The sequence below is a fragment of the Ambystoma mexicanum genome, chromosome 3q (assembly GCF_040938575.1).
Source record: "Ambystoma mexicanum isolate Mex_15411 chromosome 3q, UKY_AmexF1_1, whole genome shotgun sequence".
NCBI classification, from domain to species: Eukaryota; Metazoa; Chordata; class Amphibia; order Caudata; family Ambystomatidae; genus Ambystoma; species Ambystoma mexicanum.
The window spans coordinates 984,703,083-984,725,046 of NC_090926.1; the positions used below are offsets into that span (position 1 = coordinate 984,703,083).

General features: G+C 47.1%; 1 protein-coding gene across 1 annotated transcript in view; it reads left to right on the forward strand.

Annotated features, from left to right (window-relative positions):
- Positions 1–21,964, forward strand: part of TTYH2 (tweety family member 2) — a 554,125-nt gene that overhangs the window by 525,278 nt on the left and 6,883 nt on the right. Inside the window, exon 12 of the mRNA XM_069655121.1 lies at positions 11,755–11,940. Within this exon, the coding sequence (XP_069511222.1) occupies positions 11,755–11,940 (186 nt within the window). The remainder of the gene's footprint in view (positions 1–11,754; positions 11,941–21,964) is intronic.

A 21,964-nucleotide genomic window follows, 5' to 3' on the forward strand; every position in this document is an offset into this window, starting at 1 on the left:
GTGAACTCCCATCCATTAGCTCCAAACCAGAAGGTGAGAAACAGAATAAGCATTCACATTACACAATGCTCATTTAGACATAGCGGGAAGCACAATGCGCCATCACACACAAACAACATCCAAACAACAACTCTTAAGGAACTCACCCCACGGAAAACCGAAAGACTAACTGAAAGATAGTCATGATAGGAGGAAACTAACGACTGAATACAGAGGCTGACCAAGACGGAAGCACTAAGACGCCTCATCAGCAGCACACTGACCCTGAACCATTGCAAGCTCCAACAGACCACTGTCACAATAGATAACCAGAGAATAGGTAGTACCAACCTCAGTTCCACACCCGAAGGAAAGGTTCAGACATACCTATCACTCCATACAATACTCACTAGGATACAGCTGGATCCGCGCTGCACCATCACACACCACAGCGAGACGGCCTATAAGGAATCCGCAACAACCCCACACACAGGGATACAGTGCAAACAGAACCAGAAGTATCAGAATCAGGATACAGACTCCACTAACCAAACCTTCAAATCTCTGCATACTCAACCCACATAAAACTCACACAATCATTTCTCTCCCAGCACTCCGCACGCACTTTACCACACCGAACCAACAACACATAAACAACACCCACAGCACACAAGGTCTTGCACAATCCGATACTTGCACCAAAGCCCAGCAATCGGTGTATACCGAGCTGAAGCTGCCAACAGCACACCACCTCTCCCACTCTCCTACTCCCGCTCCACCCGACTAACCCTACCCACCATCCTTCTGGTTTTCAGATCCACCAGAGCACCTAGGGAATTGAATTGAATTGATTGTTTATTTGTATAGCGCCTATACACAATGTGTTTCAAAGCGCTTCAAGGAGGGAGGGAACATGGAAGAAAAACAAATTACATTCTTTCAAGGCCTTGATACAACTCAGAATGTGAAATAACTATCATAATAAGCCTGACGACATTTCTGATAGTGCAAGTGCTGAAACAATCAAGGAGCGGAGGGGGAGGGAAAAGAAAATGGGAGCAAGCAGGCAGTACCATTACTATGTCTGACGACAATTGATGTAGTGCATGAGTATAACAAGAGGAAGGGGAGGGTGAGGTGAGGGGAAAAGGGAGGGACAAACAAATGTCTATCCTGTATGGACCGGTGACGAGCATAGATCCGGAGGGGAAAAGGGGGAGAAGACGAGGAGGGCAGGGGGGGGGACAGACAAGGCGCTATCAAAAGCGCAAGAGACATGTGTTAGGAGTAAGTGCCAAATGACTAAAAGGACAGAGGGTTGGGGGAAAGAGGGGAAGGGAGACCAATTCTGTTGGTGACTGTGTGCTTTATAAGTACCTATAACATAACATAAGGTAACTACTATTGGGCAGCCAGTTAGTCTGAAAGGAAAAAAAGCCAGAAAAACATATGGCTCCAAGTAATGGCCCTCTCAAGATCTCACTACTTGACACCAGATCCCTAGATAAGTTTACAAGACCCCCATTGGGTATACTTTTTTTCAGCCAAAGTATAGATGCTGGAAAGGGTGGGGGGAGTCGCTAGCCTCATTCATGACGACTTGCACTTTTTAGCTGTAATGATTGTGAACTCATTTTACTCAAAATTACCTCAACCCCGAACAACTGTATGAACATCCTTCTGGTTTATCGTCCACCCAACGACTTGCCACTGTTCACCGACAACCTTCTAGAAATGTTATCTTCCCATAATGAACCTAACAATGCCCCACTTGTACTAGGAGATTTTAATAGATGGTATGGTAACCCTCAAGATACTGAAGCCACCTGTCTAACTCAACTGCTCGTGTCAGTGGGTTTTTGAAGTACACAATAAAGATCAAATGCACAATCTAGCTAACACTCTGGACTGGGTTGTCAGTAAAAGTCTCAGTTTAAGTCCCCTAGAAATCAGTCCTTGTATCTGGTCTGACCACTTTTATCTCTTTTCAGTAGACTCTTCCTTTTTATAGTTGACAAGAAAAACACAGAGAAAAGTTAGCAGCAGGAACTATAACAAAATTAGCCATGTTGATTTAGCAAGATGCCTCACGAGACCTATGAAGTTCACTTCGGACATGGTCTCCCCTGATTGCCTGGTATCTGAATATTACAAGGCAATAACTGAGCTACTGGATCAGGTGGCTCCTATTAAAGTTAAATCCTGTATAGAAAAAGGTAATAAGCATAAATGGTACACCTCAGCCTTGACTAATCGGAAGAAAGAAAACGTAATGCTGAAAGAGTGTGGGAAAAAGATCAAACACAGTCTAACAAATATATATGGAACTCCCTAGAGAAATGTCATGCCGAGATTCTGCTAGCTAAAACAACTATTTTAACTGCCAGGTTGCTAGCGCAATTAAGCTTTTTTAAATACTTCACGATCTAGAAAAACCCTCCATCACAGCACACCCTTTTACATCTAATTTCGGATTGCAAAGATATTCAGAGGGCCTTTTCAATAAAACAGACAAAGCCCTCATTAATCTCTCTCAACAAGGGTCTGACAAACCAGGAGATGGGCACCATGACTTCAGAGGTACCTCATACCACTGACCCGGTTCAGGTGGGGGATCCCAATTTCATCTTTAGGCCTATGCAAGAAGGGGACTTGATAAAAACTCTAAAATGATTGAAACCATCCACTTGTGTTGGAGAAACCCACTCCGGTAAAGTTAATCTAGCTAATTAAGAGCGTTATCTGCTAGCCTTGTCTAGGCTGTGGCATTGGTTTTTAAAAATAAACTCCTTGATTTGCTATAATGAGTGATTGCTAACTTTATCTCAATTGTTATTGCATTGTGAGTAGCTACTTGCTAGCCCTATTTATAAAACCAGCATAAGCAGCAAAGAGCACAAGAATTCAGAAACATATGCAGTATTTTAAACAAGAACATTATTTGAAAAGAATACATTGCAAGCTCCAAACATATTTGATATTTATATACACAAAAAGAAAAGCAGTTCAGGTCAACATTGATAAATCACTAACCAAGATTAAATGCTTAATTAGGACACGCAGACAGAATTCTTTTTTAAATTATTTTTGGATAAAGCAATGACTTTTTATTCATTTGGCAAAAGCCCATCATGTTTAAACACACACGTTCATACGTAATCCACATATAACACTAAGATTGGCTTAAATTCAAATATAAATCAACAAGATGTTTTATTCCCCTGCTGCTTCTAATTACACGAAAGGCATAATTATCGGTTAGGATGTGATTGGCTAACAGGGAAACAGAAGTGGGACTTGGCCTTAAAAAAGAAGCTGTTTTAGTAGCCTGGAGAAGATATGAAGTTTTCGCCAAAGGCTACACTACGCTGAACCACAAAGGAGCAGAGCCTGGCAAAGATTGTTGGGCCTCAAGATCTTAACTTGTCAGCGTTAGAAAAAAAAAGCATATGTAATGAGTAAGCCATGCCAATTTTTCCAATGTCTGATTTTTTTTTTTTTATTGCTTGCTTCAATTATTTGAAACTTAAACTAATTTACGAATCTGAACTGGCTTGGAACCATTGCATTGCATTACTAATATATTAACTCCAATCCCTCTAACATTAATGCAGTTTATGTGCACAATGAAATGTATTCTATATTTTTACATGCACGGTTTAAAATCCACTTCATTAAAATGAAGAGATGCACACTTTGAAATTCATTCCATGTGAGGGTTTTCCGTGGAGGGCAGAAATATGCCACTGGTAGGAAGGCAATTAGAAACAGTTGCTTTGCAGGGCTGAAATCTTCATTGTCTTGAAAAACGAGGGCTGGTACGGGACACATTCTTTTATTCTGATTGGTAGAAATTGTAGGTGGATGGGCCACGTCAGTAGAGGGCTGACCTAGGGGTGATAGGCAGGAGGAGTTTTCTTAAGGAATAACCAGGGGCAAGAGATCAGATCGAGCTGGGACGGAGGTACAGATGGTGCTTCCAAAGAAATGCTACCGGACTCCATGTGGGTGTGAGCGCTGGCTACAAACTTAAAACAGCTGGGAACTCCCCACACAGAGGTCGAGTTGCTGGCTTTGATGCAAAGGAGTCTTTAGCACTGGGTCTGCGAAACAACGAGGTCAGGCAGATAAGATCCTGACGAGAGTTTCAAACTTCACTGGCCTGGGTGAGTTAGTGCCAAGTGAGTAAAGAGTACGAATGGGAGATGACATAATTTCTTGGCAGTGCAGGGAGTTAGAAAAAAAATATTGCAGGTTTATTTTTCTCCATATTTAAAAGTGCTGAACACCAAATTTATTTTTTGCAATGGGCCTGTTTTCTGTTCTTTTATATTTTGTAGGCTCGATGCTGTGATATCATGTGGTAAGATGTATTTCTGTTTATAATTCTTACATAATACAGTGTGTACAAAAAACAAAGGATGGGATTTTGGTGTCATTTCATGTGTCTGTGAATCATTTCTACACAGGGGAATCACAAGGGTTTCATGTTTATACCAGAGCGGTAAAGCATTTGCAGAGAGAGAGTGAGAGAGTGTGAGATTAATTACAAACAACCTCTTCATTGCCAAAAACAAATGATGTCCTCGTTTTAATCCTAAAAATGTGCTGTCATGGCCACTCCTGCAAGGTAGTTTTCCAATAAAAGCAACACACGCAGTTGTATGTCAGAGGATGGATATGGGTTGTTCTGGGACCTGTTAATGCAAAGGGCGGTTCCTTTCCCCCTGCCTTCACCAATATCCCTTTCTTTATTCTATACTATCCAAGTGCAGTCTAAATTGGCTTTAAAGTTACTAAGACAAACAGGGGGCGCAGAGATGAGCTAATGCTCTTGCGTCGGTCCCTGCCATCCACAGCAGCCCCCAATTAATGGATTTGAACCCTACACACTGAGATGAACATTTGCATGCTCCCCCCCCCCCGGTGAAGAAATGGAGAGACCAGAGCCCCTGTGGTTTAGAAGTATCACTGTGGTGAAGAGCAACTGGAACACGCAACAAAGGTGTTCCGTCCTGCAGCTCCACACGGCTGCGATGTGGGACGCGTCACTGGGCCTGGAGGAGCAAGGGCTCATCCTTATGCTGGAAACCCACTCCTGTGGGCCACTTGGAAAGGCACACTGATCCTGAAGTCCTCGTGGTGGAGGAAAATCGCAGTGTCTTGGAGGTAGCAGCCGAGCATAAAGGGTGCGCGGCCTCACAGGGAAGGATTGCAGCTCCCGCTCTGGTCCGCCTCATCCGACGAAGCAGCAGAGAGGGATAAATTACTATGAGTGACCCCGCTGATGGCCCCCAGCTTGCCCTGAACTTCTCCAGGTCCCCTACCACTAGGGGGGGGACCCCTATGCCACACCGAGGGAGGTACGCTAGCCTGGGAGGGCACATAGTAGCAGCATAAACACCACCAGCAGGGGAGTGAGGCCCGGTAACAAAACCCCACGCAAAGTGGGGGAGAGCTTTTTTTTTTTTACCTGGGACAGAGGCCCCTAACACGGCACAAGACACCAGGTCTCGCTCTTCCTCTACCAACAGGGTGTGCATAAGCTGGCATCCAGGAGCGGCACCCCCCCCCCCTAAGCATGAGAGACTGGGCAAAGTGATTGGCCTCATGTGCGCCTACTCGCTTTTAGCAAGTGGAAGACTGTCAGTGTGCTGGTTTGGGCAGCTTGGCACCACTGCTCCATTGCGGTGTCCCCATCAGTTGGTGCTCTGTGTAATAAAGCACAGCCTTGGACTCCTATTTCCATCAAGCCACCTGGTGACCCTCGCATCGCTCCCCTGATCCCTGCCTGGGAAACCGCCAGGAGAACCCCCTCTTAAACGTAAGAGTCTGGGCAGGGAGGTGGGGCCCACCTATGGCCCCTCACTATTGGCAATCGCTTGGTACCCCTTGTACTGGTCTGCCTGGCCCCAGCTGTGGGTGCTCCATGAAGCAAGCCATAGTTTGGACCACCCACCACCATCAAGTCATCTGGGGACCTGGCCATCACCCCCCAGCCCCCTGCCTGTGAGATCACCAGGAGAACAACCCCTGATGGAAGCAAGGGGTGCTCGTTCCCTACTACACGCCCAGACGCCAGCTTGAACCCTGTGAGGCTCCCCCAGTGGTGAGCACCCATGAGTTGGTCCGACACACTACAACAATTCCGCTGTGATCAGACTCTACCTGCGCCACAAATAACAATGTCTACCTCATAGACAGCGGACCCTGACGAGGCGCAATTAGTGAGCGGGGGAATGGCTCCCCTATTGGAGGAAATTAGGGGCTTTAGGGCGGATATTGGTAATAGACTTGAAGGCCTGGACAAAAAAAATGACAGTATGGACGAACGCATCCAAGGCCTGGAGGATAATCCAACATCTGTGGACCTCCTCGAGATCCAGATAGATATGAGACTTTCGGAGCTGGAAAGGCGGTAAGAAAAGTGCACCCTCAAAATGGATGACTTGAAAAATCGGGAGTGGTGCAATAACTTGAGGTTCCTCGGCTTCCCACGACATCTTGAAAGCCATCAATGCAGTGGTCAGTAAACTCTTTGACCAGGGTAACACCAGCGAACCATCGATCGATAGAGCGGGAGCTAGCTCCAGAGGGCCAAGATCCGTGTTGGCATGGTTTCATAACTTTGCTGAGAAGACAAAGATCCTGGAGCTAGCGAGAAAGAAGGGCCCGATAGAGTGGGGAGATGCCTAAATTACCATCTATCAAGACCTCTCCGCTTTTACCTTGTCCATAGACGGCTGTGTGGCCCCCTAACAAAGTGGATTCAATTGAAAGGGGTCAGCTACAGGTGGGGCTTCCCCTTTTCGCTCTCCTTTAAATATGAGGGGTATAAATATTCACTAGTCTTATCTGCCATGTGACACAGGAGCTCCTAGGAGAAACCACCCCAAGCTCCGGCAACCCAGAAAATCGTGGGAGGGAGTTGACTGAGACCCAGAAGGTGGATGGCTTTACTGAGAGGCGCCACATCTGTGGCAACAGGAACTTCAGAAAAGTGGGCCAGACAAATGAGCCTGTACCCCGAGGCTTACATTAACTTCCAGTACACTGCAAACCGCCCAGGGACCGGAGATGAGACCTGGTTTGGGACGGAGATGGGATTGGGCTGGGGACCGCATTGTGACCCAATGGAACATTGGACCGTGGCCCGGTTTGGATACATGGTTTCCGGTCTCTGAAGCGAACGCCTTGGTGACGAGGCTCTTGTCTCGGGTGCTGTTGGGTACACTGGAAGGGGGGGTCATTGTGGTGCATTGTTGAGTGTGGTGGGGAGATTCTACGAGTTGATCTTTAGCTGGGTTGCTCTAATAGAGGGGGGCTCAGAGGAGTTATCTGACTTCATGCTAAAGCCTGGTTGGGGGGGTAGGAACTGGTGGCCTGGCCCAGCGGCAGTGGTTTCCTCGCGGGTGATCCAGGTGCTCGGGTGGGGGAAAGGGGTTATGGAAGGGGATTTGTTTCTACTTGCATTGTTGCTCACATTTGACAAGCTACCGGGCTCTTTTCTGGCCTACAGGGGGAAGGGCATGGGTTCAATGACCTTGAATGTCCCAAGTCCTGGGAAGGGCTAACTCAAGTTATTTTACATAAGGATGATCAAGAGAACGTTACACCTCCTGGATGGATGACACAAAACACACATTGGCAATGGGTTCACTAAATGCACGGGGTCTAAATTCCCCCCACAAACGTTCCCTAGTAGTGAGGGAATTCTATCTGTTTCTTCAAGAGACCCACTGGGTGTGGGGAGGGGAGCCATCCCTCGGAGCCAGATCAATACAAGAGGTATTTCATGAGGTATTTCATGCTTCAAGTCCATCCAAAAAAAGGGTGTAGCCCTTGTGGTGTCTAGAGAGGTGCACTTTAAACATCGAGCGGTGCCTAAGGACCCAGAAGGTCTCTACTTAATGGTCAAGGGGGAGATCAAGGGTGCCAAGGTTACTGTGATCTCCATTTATTGCCCAAACGAGGCCCAGGACCAGTATTGGGGTTAGACCTAAAATAATGTTTTTTGCTGAGGGAGTCTGGATTGTGGGGGGAGATTTAAATATGGTCTTCCACCCAGAGGACGACAGATTGTACGAAGGTGCCTAGTCAGACACTCCGGTTCAACGACAGTTAGCCGCCGACTTTAGGAAAGTTAACAATGATCTGGGGCTCTCAGACACAAATCGAATGGAGCAGGGACTCATACCCCTATTTACATATTTTTACAAAGTGCATGCTATCTTATCGAGAATTGATTATATCCTGGTAGATTCCTCACTACGGGAACGAGTAGCCGAGTTTACGTTGGAGACGTTCCCATGGTCGGACCACTATCTAGTGAGAATCCTGATAGGTGTCCGCCTGAAACCCCAAGACCGAGCAAGGAGGTCATGCAATGACCTGTTGCTGCAGGATAAAGTGCTGTCCCAGGTGCTACTTTCCGCGATAAAGGAATACTTCGAACTCCATGATAATTGGGAGGTTGGAGTACTTGGGGTCTGGGAGGCATTCAAGGCCACAATGAGGGGGGTTCTCATTGGAATGGGAGGGAGAGGGAGAATGAGGAGAAGCTTCCTAGGGAGAAAATTGATGCCATCCAACCAGGGGGTAAATTGAAATCCCAAATGTTCCCGGGGAGGTGGGCGGAACTTGAACAATATAAAGAGAAACTGAAGGCACTCCTGGCCGGCCAAACAGAACGGAAACTGGCATTTTTGAAACCGAAATATATGGAGAAGGGAGAAAAATCAGATAAGATCCTAGTATGGAGGTTGAGAGAGCTCAGGAATAGTAGAGTAGATGCTCTGTGCCCCACCGATGGCCGAAAGCTCCTTGAGGGCTCCCAAATAGCGGAGGAATTCTGTCACTTCTATGACGCACTGTACACATCAGAATACGATGGAGATAGGTGGGACGCTGACTGTTTTCTCGACTCCCTCCCCATCCCGGGCCCCCCCCCCACACCTCGCCAGAAAAGGCAGATCCAATGGAAGCGCCCATCACCCCCCAGGAAATAGATACCATTGGTGGAATGAAGGGGGGGGGGGCACCACTCCCGGTGACGACGGGTTTACGGTAGCATCTTATAAGGCATTCCGCTCCACCGTCGCTCCTTTCATGGCCAAGTTCTTCGACAATACCCTGTAATCGGACGCCCTTCTGCAGTCAATGCTAGCAGCCCTGATCGTAGTTATACCCAAGGAAGGTAAGGACCCTGCCCAGTGCTCATCCTACAGAACCCATCTCCCTTCTGAACACTAACGTGAACATTCTGGGTAAACTCCTAGCCAATAGACTAGCTCAAAATGTACCCTTGTTGGTGCATTGAGACCAGGTGGGGTTTATCCCCGATAGACTGGGAGCAGATAATATAAGGAAGACCATAAATCTCTTCCATGAGGCAACACAGAAAGGCCGCCCCCCCCTCATCTCAATAGACTTGGAAAAGGCATTCGATAGGGTCGAATGGCTCTACATGGGCAAAGTCTTATAGAGGATGGGACTGGGAGAAAAGCTCAGAGGATGGATCGCAACCCTCTACAATGGCCCAACGGCAAGGGTGGCGGTCAATGGCACCATCTCCTCCCTCCTTCAACTCGCTAGAGGGACTAAGCAGGCTTGTCCCATCTCTCCATTGTTATATGCCCTGGCTATGGATCCCTTAGATATTGCCAGTAGATTGAATGCCCGAGATCTCCTGGTCCAATGTGGGGATCAAGTCTTTAAGCTATCACTGTTTGCCGACAATATTCTCTGCTACCTAACAAATTTACCGAGAGCTCACGCGCACCTCCAAGCCCAGATACAAACTTTTGGCAGATTCTCAGGCCTGAAAATAAATCTCTCCAAGTCTAGTGTAATGCCCATGGGAGGGGACGGATGCGACACGGCTTGTAAGAAAACAATTGGGGCGGGGGGATGAGAATCAAACGTGCGTCTACCCTGTACCTGGGTGTCATGCTCCCTAGGGACCTGGAATCCCTGTTCGCCCTCAACTTTACCCCTATCCTGGGAAAAATGTAACCAGATCTCCAACGCTGTGGCCTACTTACCTTCTCCTGGTTTGGCCGAATGGTATCGGTAAAAATTAACTTCCTTCCCCCGTCTCTTTTATTTTTTTTTCGCCACTCCCCTTTCACCTACCAGACTCCTCCTTCTCGACGCTCCAGGGCATGGACCAACAATTTACTGGAAAGGGAAACCTAAGCATGCTACCCTGACCCTCCCTAGGGACCTGGGGGTGGGGGGGGGGATTTGGTCTTCCCGATTTCAAATTATATTATAAGGCAGCGCAGCTACAGGTGATGATGGAGCACTTGAGGGATAACATGGGTACCTACTGGACATATATAGAGGGCACTCTCACGCACCGCAGGAAGGTGAGAGACCTCTTGTGGGCTCCAACCAAGGAGATCCCCCGCCATCTTAGAACGCATCCCACGCTGGCAGTCTATTGGAAACTGTAGAAACGTAACAGGGCTAACTCACTCCTCTCTAGCTGGCCATCCCCCCTGAGCTCTCTGTGGGGCGCACCCCTGGACCTGGGTAACGTGGGGCTTTGCAACACTCAGCATTGGTCGGACATGGGGCTTCAGAGAGCTGCACAGCTGTTTAGGGATAATAACTTCATTGGTTATGAGACCCTAGCTGAAGCCATGGGCCTGACCCCACTGTCAGTATTTGAATACTTGTGTGTTAAGGGCATCCTGACGGACTACAAGTGGTGTAAGGAGGTCTCCCGTCCTCTCACCCCCTTAGAGAGGATATCGCAGAGTTGAACAAGAGGAAGGGAGCACTCTCCAAAATTCTGATCACGGCAGACCTTGAGGGGAGGCAGAATTTCAAGCGTTTTTGGGTGGAAAAGGTGGGCAAGGAGATTGATGAAGAAACCTGGGGTGCACTACGTAAATTGATGCTGGCTGGGTCTCTCTATACGGCAGCGATGGAACCTAACTTTAAAGTCTTTCATGCATGGCATCTTTCCCTGACTAGGCTATCTAAAATGTTTGCGGGAATCTCTCCTCTCTGCCCTACGGAATGTGGCCAACAGGGAACATGGTACCATATGTGGTGGCAGTGCCCGTCTATCCAAACTCACTGGGCCGAACTGTTGAGCTGGATTAAGGACATGGTAGGTATCTCCCCAAAACTAAACCCCATTGAACTTTTGCTTGGCGTTTCGGAGCCAGGGGCTGGAACAGATTCCTAGAGTAATGGAAGCCATCCTAGGGGCCGGGAGGGTTGCCGTGGCCCAGAATTGGAAACAAACAGCCGCTTCGTCCAGGAATGAGTGGCTCGCTAAATTGTGGAGTATTTTTACGTATTAAAAACTCTCCGCAATTGTTTCCAATATGATGGACTATTTCCTGTTGGAGTGGAGTGCTGTTTTGCTAAATGAAGGATGTGATGCCCTAAAACTTTGATCTGCGTTTCACTCTGGGTTGATGTTGCCCTTATCCCCCCCCTCGCCCTGAAGGGTCGGAATGGGGCCCGAAGTAAAGAGTCAACCAATGTACGTGGATCCCACCTTGCCAGTTATCCTGTGAAAGCGGGGTCTCAATACCGCATATGTGTTTGTCCCCACCGGATGGCCGGGCCTGGTAGCTATAGTGCGGGGGAAGGGAGAGGGACGGGGATGATGGTTAAAACTGTTGATGTTGCTGGTGGTGCTCAATTGAGTTACAAAGTATTGTTCAATGATAAATGCCTAATAAAATTAAAGTGGAAAAAGAAAAGTTACTAAGACAGGCACCTAATCCCCTCCGGACTTCTCTCCCTCCCCAGGGACCGAGACTATGACGACATTGATGAGGAGGACCCCTTCAACCCACAGGCTCGCCGCATAGCTGCCCACAACCCTGACCAGGGCCAGATGCGTAGCTTCTGCAGTTACAGCAGCAGCCTTGGGAGCCAGACCAGCCTGCACCCACCTGCACAGACCATCTCCAATGCACCGGTTTCCGAGTACATGTGAGTGCCTGCAATCTGGCTAACAGTTCCTCTACGTGTTATAACGCACTATGCAAATGTCAGTGTACCATGCAGCCCGGTTGTGTGATTTTACTATGAGCAGAATTCGCATCCCCTCTTCATGATTTGTGGGTTTATAACGGAATTAAAATGGGACAGAAATTCTTGAGATAATGAATCTGAAGCATGATGCCCAGAATGATTTGACCTGTCTGATATCACAGAAAGGAGTGACATTTTACAGATCGGCCCAGCTTACACCACAATGGGCAGTCTGGCCTGATCCGCTTGGCCAGGTCTCCTCTGCATACAGTGGTTCACATCTGTTTTTGCTCAAGACTCAATAACAGCAAAGATTTTGTTGTGGATGTTTGCCAGTGCTTTTCAGGCATACCATCAATGTCCTCAGGATAGCATTTTGGCCAATAATTGTGTTCTTAGTCATCGTATGTGCAGAGAGAATGCTGAGACCTGCATCACTTGCTTGCTGTGGCTGGACACTAAGGGCTCCCTTTCCCGGCTGATGCCCAGCGAGGCAGTTTGCATTCCTAGTGAACCCGGTAAAGCACATGGTCCCTGTCTGATTAGTGTTGGATTGACCCACTTCGGAAATAGCACAGGCAAGCTAAAAGCATAGTTAACGCTTCCCATTGGTATTCCCTCTTAATATCGTTTTTTTGTGAAAATGTGCATAAGACAAAAGTGAATCAAATGGTCTATTATCCTCGTGTTCACAGTGCAAATGTGTACATATTCAAAGGATGAAGTGTGGAATTCTTTGCCTTCTAAGTAAGATTCGAGGCATTGCATACTTGCTAGGATTCACAAGGGCTTTGAACCCCTATTTTCATATTTAATTGGTCATCCTTCCACCCACCTGGTTCATATAAGCTTTGAAATGTTAGTCTTTGAATAACTTATGTTTGTGTGTGTAGCTCAGTAGGAACTTTTCACGTATATAAAATAAATTAGATTTAATATTTAACGATTTACAAATAATGTAAATATGCAGAGAAAGGGAAGAAAAGATAAAAGAAAGTACATATTCAACTCGAAGGGGTTCGTAATTTCTCAACAATACTCCATGTGCATTATATAAGTAATTGTTAGGAAAGATTTCGTAGTTGTAGGTAATTTTCCTTCCATGTGGCAACCCCTAAACTTTTTGCTGTTGTTTTTCACCTTGTTCTTGACTTTGCCAGAGAAGTGCAGCCTTCTGCCGCACTCCTCTGGGCTTTTGCTCCTTTCTTATGGGGAAACTGACATGCCCTTAAGACAGTCAGTACCGGGGAACGCTGTTTCCCGTAGTTTCTTTTATCATGTTGCGGCTTTCGTGCAACATGACACAAGAGGGCACTGTAAGCTAAGTTACAGCTCTCTTGGGTCTCTAGCCTTCTACAGGCCCTAGATACTCGTTTAGGATTGTATTTGATCGGTGCAAGTCATTCAGGGATTGGAATGGTGGCAGCGATCGTTTTGTGTATTTTGAGCTCCTTTTGGCGTTCTGAGCGCTTTTTTCGCGCTGAACCCAAAATGGTGGCCTGGCTCCCAAAATGGCCAGACCACGAGGCTCCTTTGTCCTGTCCACTGACCGTCTTGCTCCCTTCACCTTCCCCAGGTCGAGCGACCCGGGGCCTTCCTTATTTGGGCATGTACTTTCCCGCGAAACACTGATGCTTTCGCGGGCTTCTACATGTCTTTTGTGCGCCTCCAGGGTGTGGGCTGGGATGTCTGGTCCCAATACACATCCTGGGTGCCAGAGAGTCTAGGGTAGTGTGAATGCCTGGGACCACCGTGGTCCGTGATTGGTCCACGAATGGTGTGTGTGTTGATGAGCGGATCTCCCATTGGGTCCCCTCCGTTTTGGCGCGAAGGGAACCGTGGATAAGAGGGGGCTGGAAACACCACTACCATGTCGATCTCCTGAGTTCTCACGAACGAAGGAATACAGGAGCCAAGTATCCTGCAACCAAGAGGCTGGACCGAGGAATCGCTGGTGACCCGCTGAAGGACTCCTCCTTTGCACTGCTGTCGTCCTGTGAAACCCTTTCCTCCTTTGATCGAACCAGAAGGCCTGTACTGGTGCTTCGACCTTTGGAATAGCAGGAACAGCTATTCTCGGCGACTTCATCATCTCCTGCCAGTAAGCCTTCGGAAGCGTCTCTGGGCCATCCAGTTGACTGACCAGCTTACACGGGAGTCCTGCTCTGTAACCGCCACCAGGTTGTGTTGTATTTCGAGTCCTTGTCACTCTCACACGCTTAGTACACTTGGCGTTCCCAAGTCTGAAGTGAGTAGTGTACATTTGGCTCAGATACACACAGCCGCTCCGTTGCCCTGCGGTGGTGACAAAACTGTGCAGGTTTCTTCGATTGGGACGTCTTTTTTCTCTACACGACGACGAGGCATTCCCGGCTCTTCTGAACCTGCCAGCTGCTGAAACTAACGTGGAGAAGCCTGGGTCTGCTTGCATCGGGGACCGGTGAGTAGTATAGCTAGGATCTGGTCGCCCTCCTGCAGTAGCCCATTGCTTTTCCCCGCTGTGTAAAAACAGCACCCTTTTGTCCGTACTCGCGCTCTGCTTCTGCTCAGTGTGGAGGCTGCGCTTGAGTCGCGGAACCTGTTCTTCTTCTGTTGTGCACTAACCCGAACTGCCTGACTTCCTCCGAAGAGCTTCTCCTTTTGCCCGTTGGCACCAGTGTGTGCAGGTACTTTGAGCACAAGGCTCCACTCTTCGCAGGGCTCGGACTTCCATCTAGTTAGGTGCCTCTGAAGGTGAACTGAGTCTAAAGCATTGTATCGCACTGCCTGTTTTCCTTCCCTAGCAGGTGGACTACACATTTTGTGCATATAACGCTTGCGACTGTCGTATTTGTATATATATTGTATTGGTATGGTATGTGTTGGCTTAATATTGTGATATTGTGATTTTCTCGCTACGGTCATTGTTTTAAAGGCCTTAAAATAAATGTGTATATATTTTTGATATAACAACTGTTTGGAGTAGTTTGTAAGCGCTCTTGCTTTGTGTGCTCATTGCGGGCTTTCAGTCACCCTCACCCCTCTTGAGACCTAGTCTTGACCGCCGCGATCGCTACCTTGATTGGTCTGGCTCGTCCAGAGGTTACCCTGTTCCAAGTAATTAGGTTGGCCTTCTGAACTTCTGCGCCACCAGGACAGAGTTCAGAAATCCGTCTTAACAGTAATTTAACACCTAATTAAGTCTATAACACCAAAATCTCTTAATATCATTAAAATCTATTACACATTATATATGCAGCTTACAGGTCACTGACTGCTGCCAATTTGAAATGACTGGTTTTGGAGCAGGGAAAATGGCCAAAATCCTTTGTTTTCATTTTAGGAAAATGCAATATTTGGATTCTGTCTGACAGGCAGTTGGCACCAACCCAAACCTTTCAATGCTTTCAAGAAAAGCTGTCATTTATTAATATCTGTTAATGGGTCTTCTTGGTGCGGGGGAGCTGGGGAAGATGATTCTTTATTTCAGCTGGGTGCTTGCTGCAAACCTCCAGGCAGTATCATTATATTTTTCTCTAAAGCTCAAACTGGCAGTGCTACCACATACCATCCAACCTTCCCTTCAGCCATTGATTACCCGTAGCGCTTGTTGGCAGCCACCTCACATCTGAACCCCTGTGAGGCAAAATCTCCTGTTCCCCTTCTGAATTTGGAAAATGTTATTCCAGTTGTGTGCTTGAAATAACTTCAAGCTGTTCACAGTTGTAAAATAATGTTCCAGCCTTGCTAAGCAATCTGTGCCATAGCAGGTAGATTACCCCGGCCGATTGTAAAACTGCAGAAGTTCATCCGTGAAGAGATTATCTGCTTTCAGAAGTTCAAAGAAATCCAGCATGTCCCCTACATGCTGTGCCCAGGCATCACCGGCCAAACAAAAGGCAATTCAAAAGATAGCCATGCCTCCTATATAACAGTGTAGTCTAATGATAGAATAACTAAATGTTACTCTGACATTTAGCTGTGCCTTCTATGTCAAAGCTTTTTTGGGCATTCTGATGGGTGCACAGTACCTGTATCTATGAATAGTACAGCCAAGGAATTTAGGGTGTAGCCATGAGAATACATACCCCTCTTCTGAGCATGACAATTGGTTTTCTGCATCTGAACCATAGTATTTGTTCAAATCATGTCTTGATCAAAAACCTGGCGATATGGGGGGGGGGCTGCTGAGCGGCAATGAGAATGGCGACTTGATGGCAAGCTCTGGCCCCAGCGAAATCCTGAACAACAAAATATCCTAAAGAGCGCCTGCTAAGTGAAGCTTCTGCATCAAAAGCAACAGCAGACTGAGTTTGGTGCACCTAGTATTGGGATCCGGATCACCAGAAATCTCGGCGGTACAACGCTGTCTGGGACCTCCATGAGAGAAAGCGAAACCCCTGCTGGATTCCGGCACCGCAGAAGTCTGTTTGAGAGAGGGGCCACATGTGCTGGGGCTCTGCCGGACTCTGGTTCCCCACTCCCCCCCACCACCCTCCCTAGCTGCCGTGTCGGGATGACGGCGGGAAGGACACACGAAGCGCCGCCGACTCGAGCTATCAGAGGGCGGAAACAGAGGTCTGAGGGCTAATGGTTGATCTCTGCAGATGGAGAAGGGACTAGATGCTGGAGCTCTGATACCTGTGTGGGCATGTTGTGGTACCTGAACTTGAGGTGAGATTGAATTATACACACAGTGATGTGAGACTTGCAGGCATACCTTCCCCGCGCTTCTGGAGGTTCTGATTATTTACCTGGAAATGTGTATGTGACGTGCGGAATCCCCATGTGATATTAAAGGTGGCGCTGTCTTGGTCAATTGTGTGCAAAGAGATTAGGAGACGCTGTGGGTACCATTTGAATGTGAGCCCCCATTGAGGTTGGGATTAGGTGGCATCACGGGCAATTGACTCCTGTAGCACAGATATAACGGTGGATCACTTCAATCAGCTGTTTACATCTCATTGAAACAGAGGCCAGAATACTGCCTGGACTGTACTAGGTGGCACTGAGGGCAGCCTGGCACTTGGGAAAGACAACCCTCGGAATGCACCGAACCTCAAAGGAATATACAGCGTCCCACCCCTAATACTTGTCTAAGAGGCCACCACTGTTGGAAATACTTTATATATTCTGCAGTACAATCGGGACTGGGCCTGAGTGGATAAATCCTGCGGTCAATTAGAGACTCTGGGTGGAGGATGTAAGTGGTACTTGTGTTCCTGGTGAGAAACATTTAATTTAGTAGTGGCAGTGCAACATGATGAAAGGCACCGGTAAGAAAAAGGGCCCAATGGATTCCTTCACCAGCTCCCAGACCTATACCCGGGGGCCGGCGGCTCCAACCCGAGAGAGCGGACTGGATGCAATTGCTGGGACCGCCCATAATAATCACCTATTAATGGCCATGCAGAGCGGCTTTATGGAGGTTAATGTGAAGTTAGATGATATTGTTGCAACCATAGGGTCCTTGAAATCCAAATTGGAAAAATAAACTGGCTGCATCAATAAAGCTGAGAACAGGATTGGGGAAGTGGAGGTGGGCCAACATGACCACGATATTGCCGACATGAAAGCAGAACTAAAGTTAGGCGTAAATATGAGGATTTAGAATTGATATTGAGACAAAATAATGTGCACATTGTCGGAATACCAGACCAATGGAACCATTTGTCCAAGTACTCCTAAAGACTCTGTTTGACTCAACTGCATTTTCCACACATTGTTTGGTCAAGCGCGCACAGATTACCCTCGCACCGGTGCAAAGACCGGGAGCCCTTAGGCGCACGATTATTGCAAAAATGCTTAACTATAGGGACAGAGACCTCATTCTGAAGTTATCTAGAGAACAGGGGACACTTCGATACGACGCAAACAATATTGATATTTATCCCGATTTTTGCTGCCGTGGTCCAGGCCCAGAGAAGAATGTTTGTCCCAGTGAAAAGACTATTGAGAGCATGACTCGTTCCATATGCTCCGTCTCCTACAAAATTGCGTATTCAACATGGATGAAGGGCACACTTTTTCGGGAATACTGCAGGGGCTGTGGCCTACATGGAGGCGTTTATTCCTCTTTTACCATCGGACCGCGGAAAGGATCAAAACTAAGCTCCGAGAGCAGAAGGTGGTCAGAACAATGTGGGGGATTGAGTGGGTGGCTCCATTACTAATTTTTCTTTTGTAACAATGTAAGCAGGCATCAGTAATGTTTAGTTGAAGCTGGGGCAGGTGCACCCACCTGGCTGGCCATTGGAAGTTGTAGCTGCTAGCAGTGTACCCCAGGGAATTTCCCTAGTTGTGAAGGGGTACATAATCAAGTTGTGGTAGATGGTGAGTGTGGGGTGATGCAGCAGGGAGTTCACAATATTGGGACAGGGTGTTGGGAAAAGATCCAAATTGGACCGTTGGGAGACGTTGGGTGGGGGTTGCAACAGGGGGGGGGGTGTTTTAAATGAAAGTTGTCAGACGGGATCTACATTGTATAGTGATTATTGGTATACGGGTGTGCATACACGGACGACATGCTTGATAATAAGAGATAAATGGGGAATCTGATAGTATTGATATCGTGGGATGTTTGGGGCCTTAACCCCATAAAGGCTACGAAGGTTTTATCGTATATTGATCAACACTCTCCTAAAATTGTAATACTGCAGGAAACACACTCTCTGGGTTCAATACTTGATGGGTCTGCACCTAAATGGGGGCTGCAAAGATACTATACCTTCTATTTGTCACAGTCAAGGGGAATTATTATATTAATACATAAATCATTGCCTTTTCAAGCAATGGATATTCAAGTAAACCCCGAATGGAGATGGGTTATTGTCAAGGGGGAAATATCTGGTGAGAAGTTTGTGTTAGAAAATACATACGCTGCAAATGTGGATGATCCCAGTTTCTACACCCCTCATATCCAAAATATTGGGAAGGGTAGCGGATATCCCCATCGTATGGGCTTGAGTTTTTAATACAATCTTTGATGTATCTAAGGATAGATCTAGCACCAGACAGCAAGGAATCACTGAAGCGGCTCAGACGATCTGGCAGATAATGAACCAATATGGGTTGGTGGATGTATTGAGAGATGAACACCCAGGAAAGCTCAAGTATACGTACTATTTGACAGTTCAATGCGCAATATCCTGGATTTACTTTTGGCTAATAGCAGCGATCTGGGCACATAGATAGTGCAGCAGTAAGATTTTGCCGTACACCCTGTCTGACCATTCGCATGTAGTGGTGTCCTTGTCACTGAATAATTTATCAAGACCCTGCCCGATGTGGAGGATGTTTCAGACAGCACTACTGGATACCGCACTGGTGATGAAATGAAACAAAGTGTCTGTGCCATGATATGCAACAGTATGTGAGGCGTTCAAAGTATGATTACGTTGTACACTGATTTCAGTCACCTCTGGGATATTAAAAGAAACTAGATGGAGTCTGGGGGATGTGGAAAGGGAACTGCATAGACTTGAAAATTAATTTGGAACGTCCAATGACAAGGCTCTCTTAGAGCTTATGAAAGGGAATTTGTTGAATTTCCGCAAGTTAGCAGACCAGGCGGTCTGCCAACTTGCGGAAATCGGTCTTGTTTAAGGACAAGACAGATTCAGGCCATACATTTGGGGGAAGAAGACCAGCCTGGATGCTTTCTGGCTGGTGTAGTGAGAGGCGAGAGAGGGTCTCAACTCATCACGGGTATAGAAGGGGCAGAGGGACGATTTCTAACAGACTATGAACTGGGTATTTATGAAGTATTACATGGAGCTATATGCAAATATAGATACTTGTACAGAGGAGGCAGTAGACCGGTACCTAGGAAGCATAGCTATCCCAATCTTACAGACGAGGCTCGTGAAGCAGTTGATAGACTGCTAACTTCCGAAGAATTGGCAGATGCTTTTGCCTCGCTGGCCTCAGGCAAAGCACCAGGCGCGGATGGCTTGTGGATAGAACTGTGTAAGACGTAAAGATATCCTGGTTCTGTGACTACTTATGGTCTGGGAGTCTTGCGTTAGCGGACGGCTCATGCCCTCAATATCAGACGCAGTCGTAACGGTGCTGTTGAAATCGGCAGACCCCCTGGGGATGTAGCCTCTTATCGTCTACTGTCCCTGATAAACTAGGATAAAAAAGTGTTGGCTTAAGTATTGGCAAACGGGCTTCTTCCGTACATGTCTTGCCTTATGCATCTAGATCAATCGGGCTTTATACCTGGTAGGCCCACAGCCTTACATTAACAACGTCCCTTTGGTGTTATGTCACAAATTGATCCCCATGCCACTGCAGTCGTGGCCTCATTGGACGCTGAAAAAGCTTTTTGATTCCATGCATGGAACTTTGTTTGGTGTGCTTAAAGGCTATGGGATGGGTAACCTTTTTATTGGGTATGTGAAGCTACTGTACAATAACCCAACCGCTGGGGTTCGAGCTAACAGGTGTACATCATCACTCACAATAGAACCATTTGCTCGACTGATGAGGGATCAGCATGGACATAGGGTGATACACATAGTGGGACCCCCACAGATCATATCCTTATATGCGCACGACACTTTACTAGATTTGCGAAACCCAAGGAAAACATTAAACCAATTATGGAGGAGGTGGTTTACGAATCATTCAGGTTACAAGATTAACGCTGCAAAATTATTCCCACTCACTGAGGATACTGTCAAAACAAAAGACCTTTGGGGATTTAGATGGGCCCCATCCAGTTTTAAATACTTGGGGGTTGTGGTGTCTCGAACACAGAGAGATCGTTATAGGAATAAAACCACAAAACCTACCTTAATACACTGGCAGTTACATTGAATGTATGGTCTAAGTTCCCTATGTTATTATATGGCAGGGTTTCCCTGCTGAAGATTGTAGTGGTACCCAAACGGCTGTATTATTTCAATACTATTCCAATATAGCCAGAGTGTACATTTTTTGTAAAGTTCGGGTCAATGGCAGTGCAATTTGTGTGGGAGGGCGGAGTGCCCCATATCAACCTTATGATCAGGGGGGGAAAGGGGGAGTCTGGCTGCCCCAGACTTGGAGTTCGATTACCTGGTGGCACAAGCACAATATGCAGGACTTTGGTATAAACGACTCCCTAGCCCATTACATAAAGCATTAGAACGCTATTGGGCAACGCCAACAGATCTTAAATGGTCATTCTAGATGACTGCTACATAGACTAATGCACATTCGATCCAGTGTGCACAACACCGAACGCATGGACTTGAATATTTAGACGTCTCGGCATAGTAACCCCTTATAGTATTAAGATACCTTTATGGAACTGTCCGGGGCTACCTCTGACATTCGACCCTCATATTTAGATATCGTGGGACCCAGGAAGAGTAATGAAGCTGGGAGGTATGTTGCCAGAGGGGAGGTTTGTAACAAAGGAGGAATTCAGGCTAAAACTAGGAGACCGCCCTGTTAGATTATTACCATATTTCCAGATGCGGGCAGCGGGATCAAAGGCGATGGCCATCGTTCCATCAGGAGCCAGTGCCCTGTGATTGCATAGAAGCCATAGTTTGGGGTGAACGGGGGTGGGGTCAGATATCGATGCTGTATAAGGTAGTGCAAACTGGCCAGGAGCAGTGGAACACAGCAAAGGCAAAATGGGAGAGACGCCATGCAGTGAGTACTGATGAGACTAAATGGCAGAGGTACTGCCTTCTATCAAAGGAAGTCTCACTCAATGTACGGCTTTGGCCGTACAATTTAAAGTGCTGAATCGGCTGCACTACACACCAGCACAAATGGCACGATCTAAGTGCGGGGAGGAGTGGGCGAATACAATTCATATGCTTTGGTACTGCCCAAAAGTGATACAATTATGGCTGGAAGTAGCAGAGGCTCTATATGCAATGACTGAAATTCCCCCTCACACTGCTCCCCCTTAAATATTTACTGGGCGTCATTGGGAAGGTTACTATAAAAATATGAAGGTTGTTTAAAATGGGCTGTGTCATAGCAAAGAAATGTATTCTGC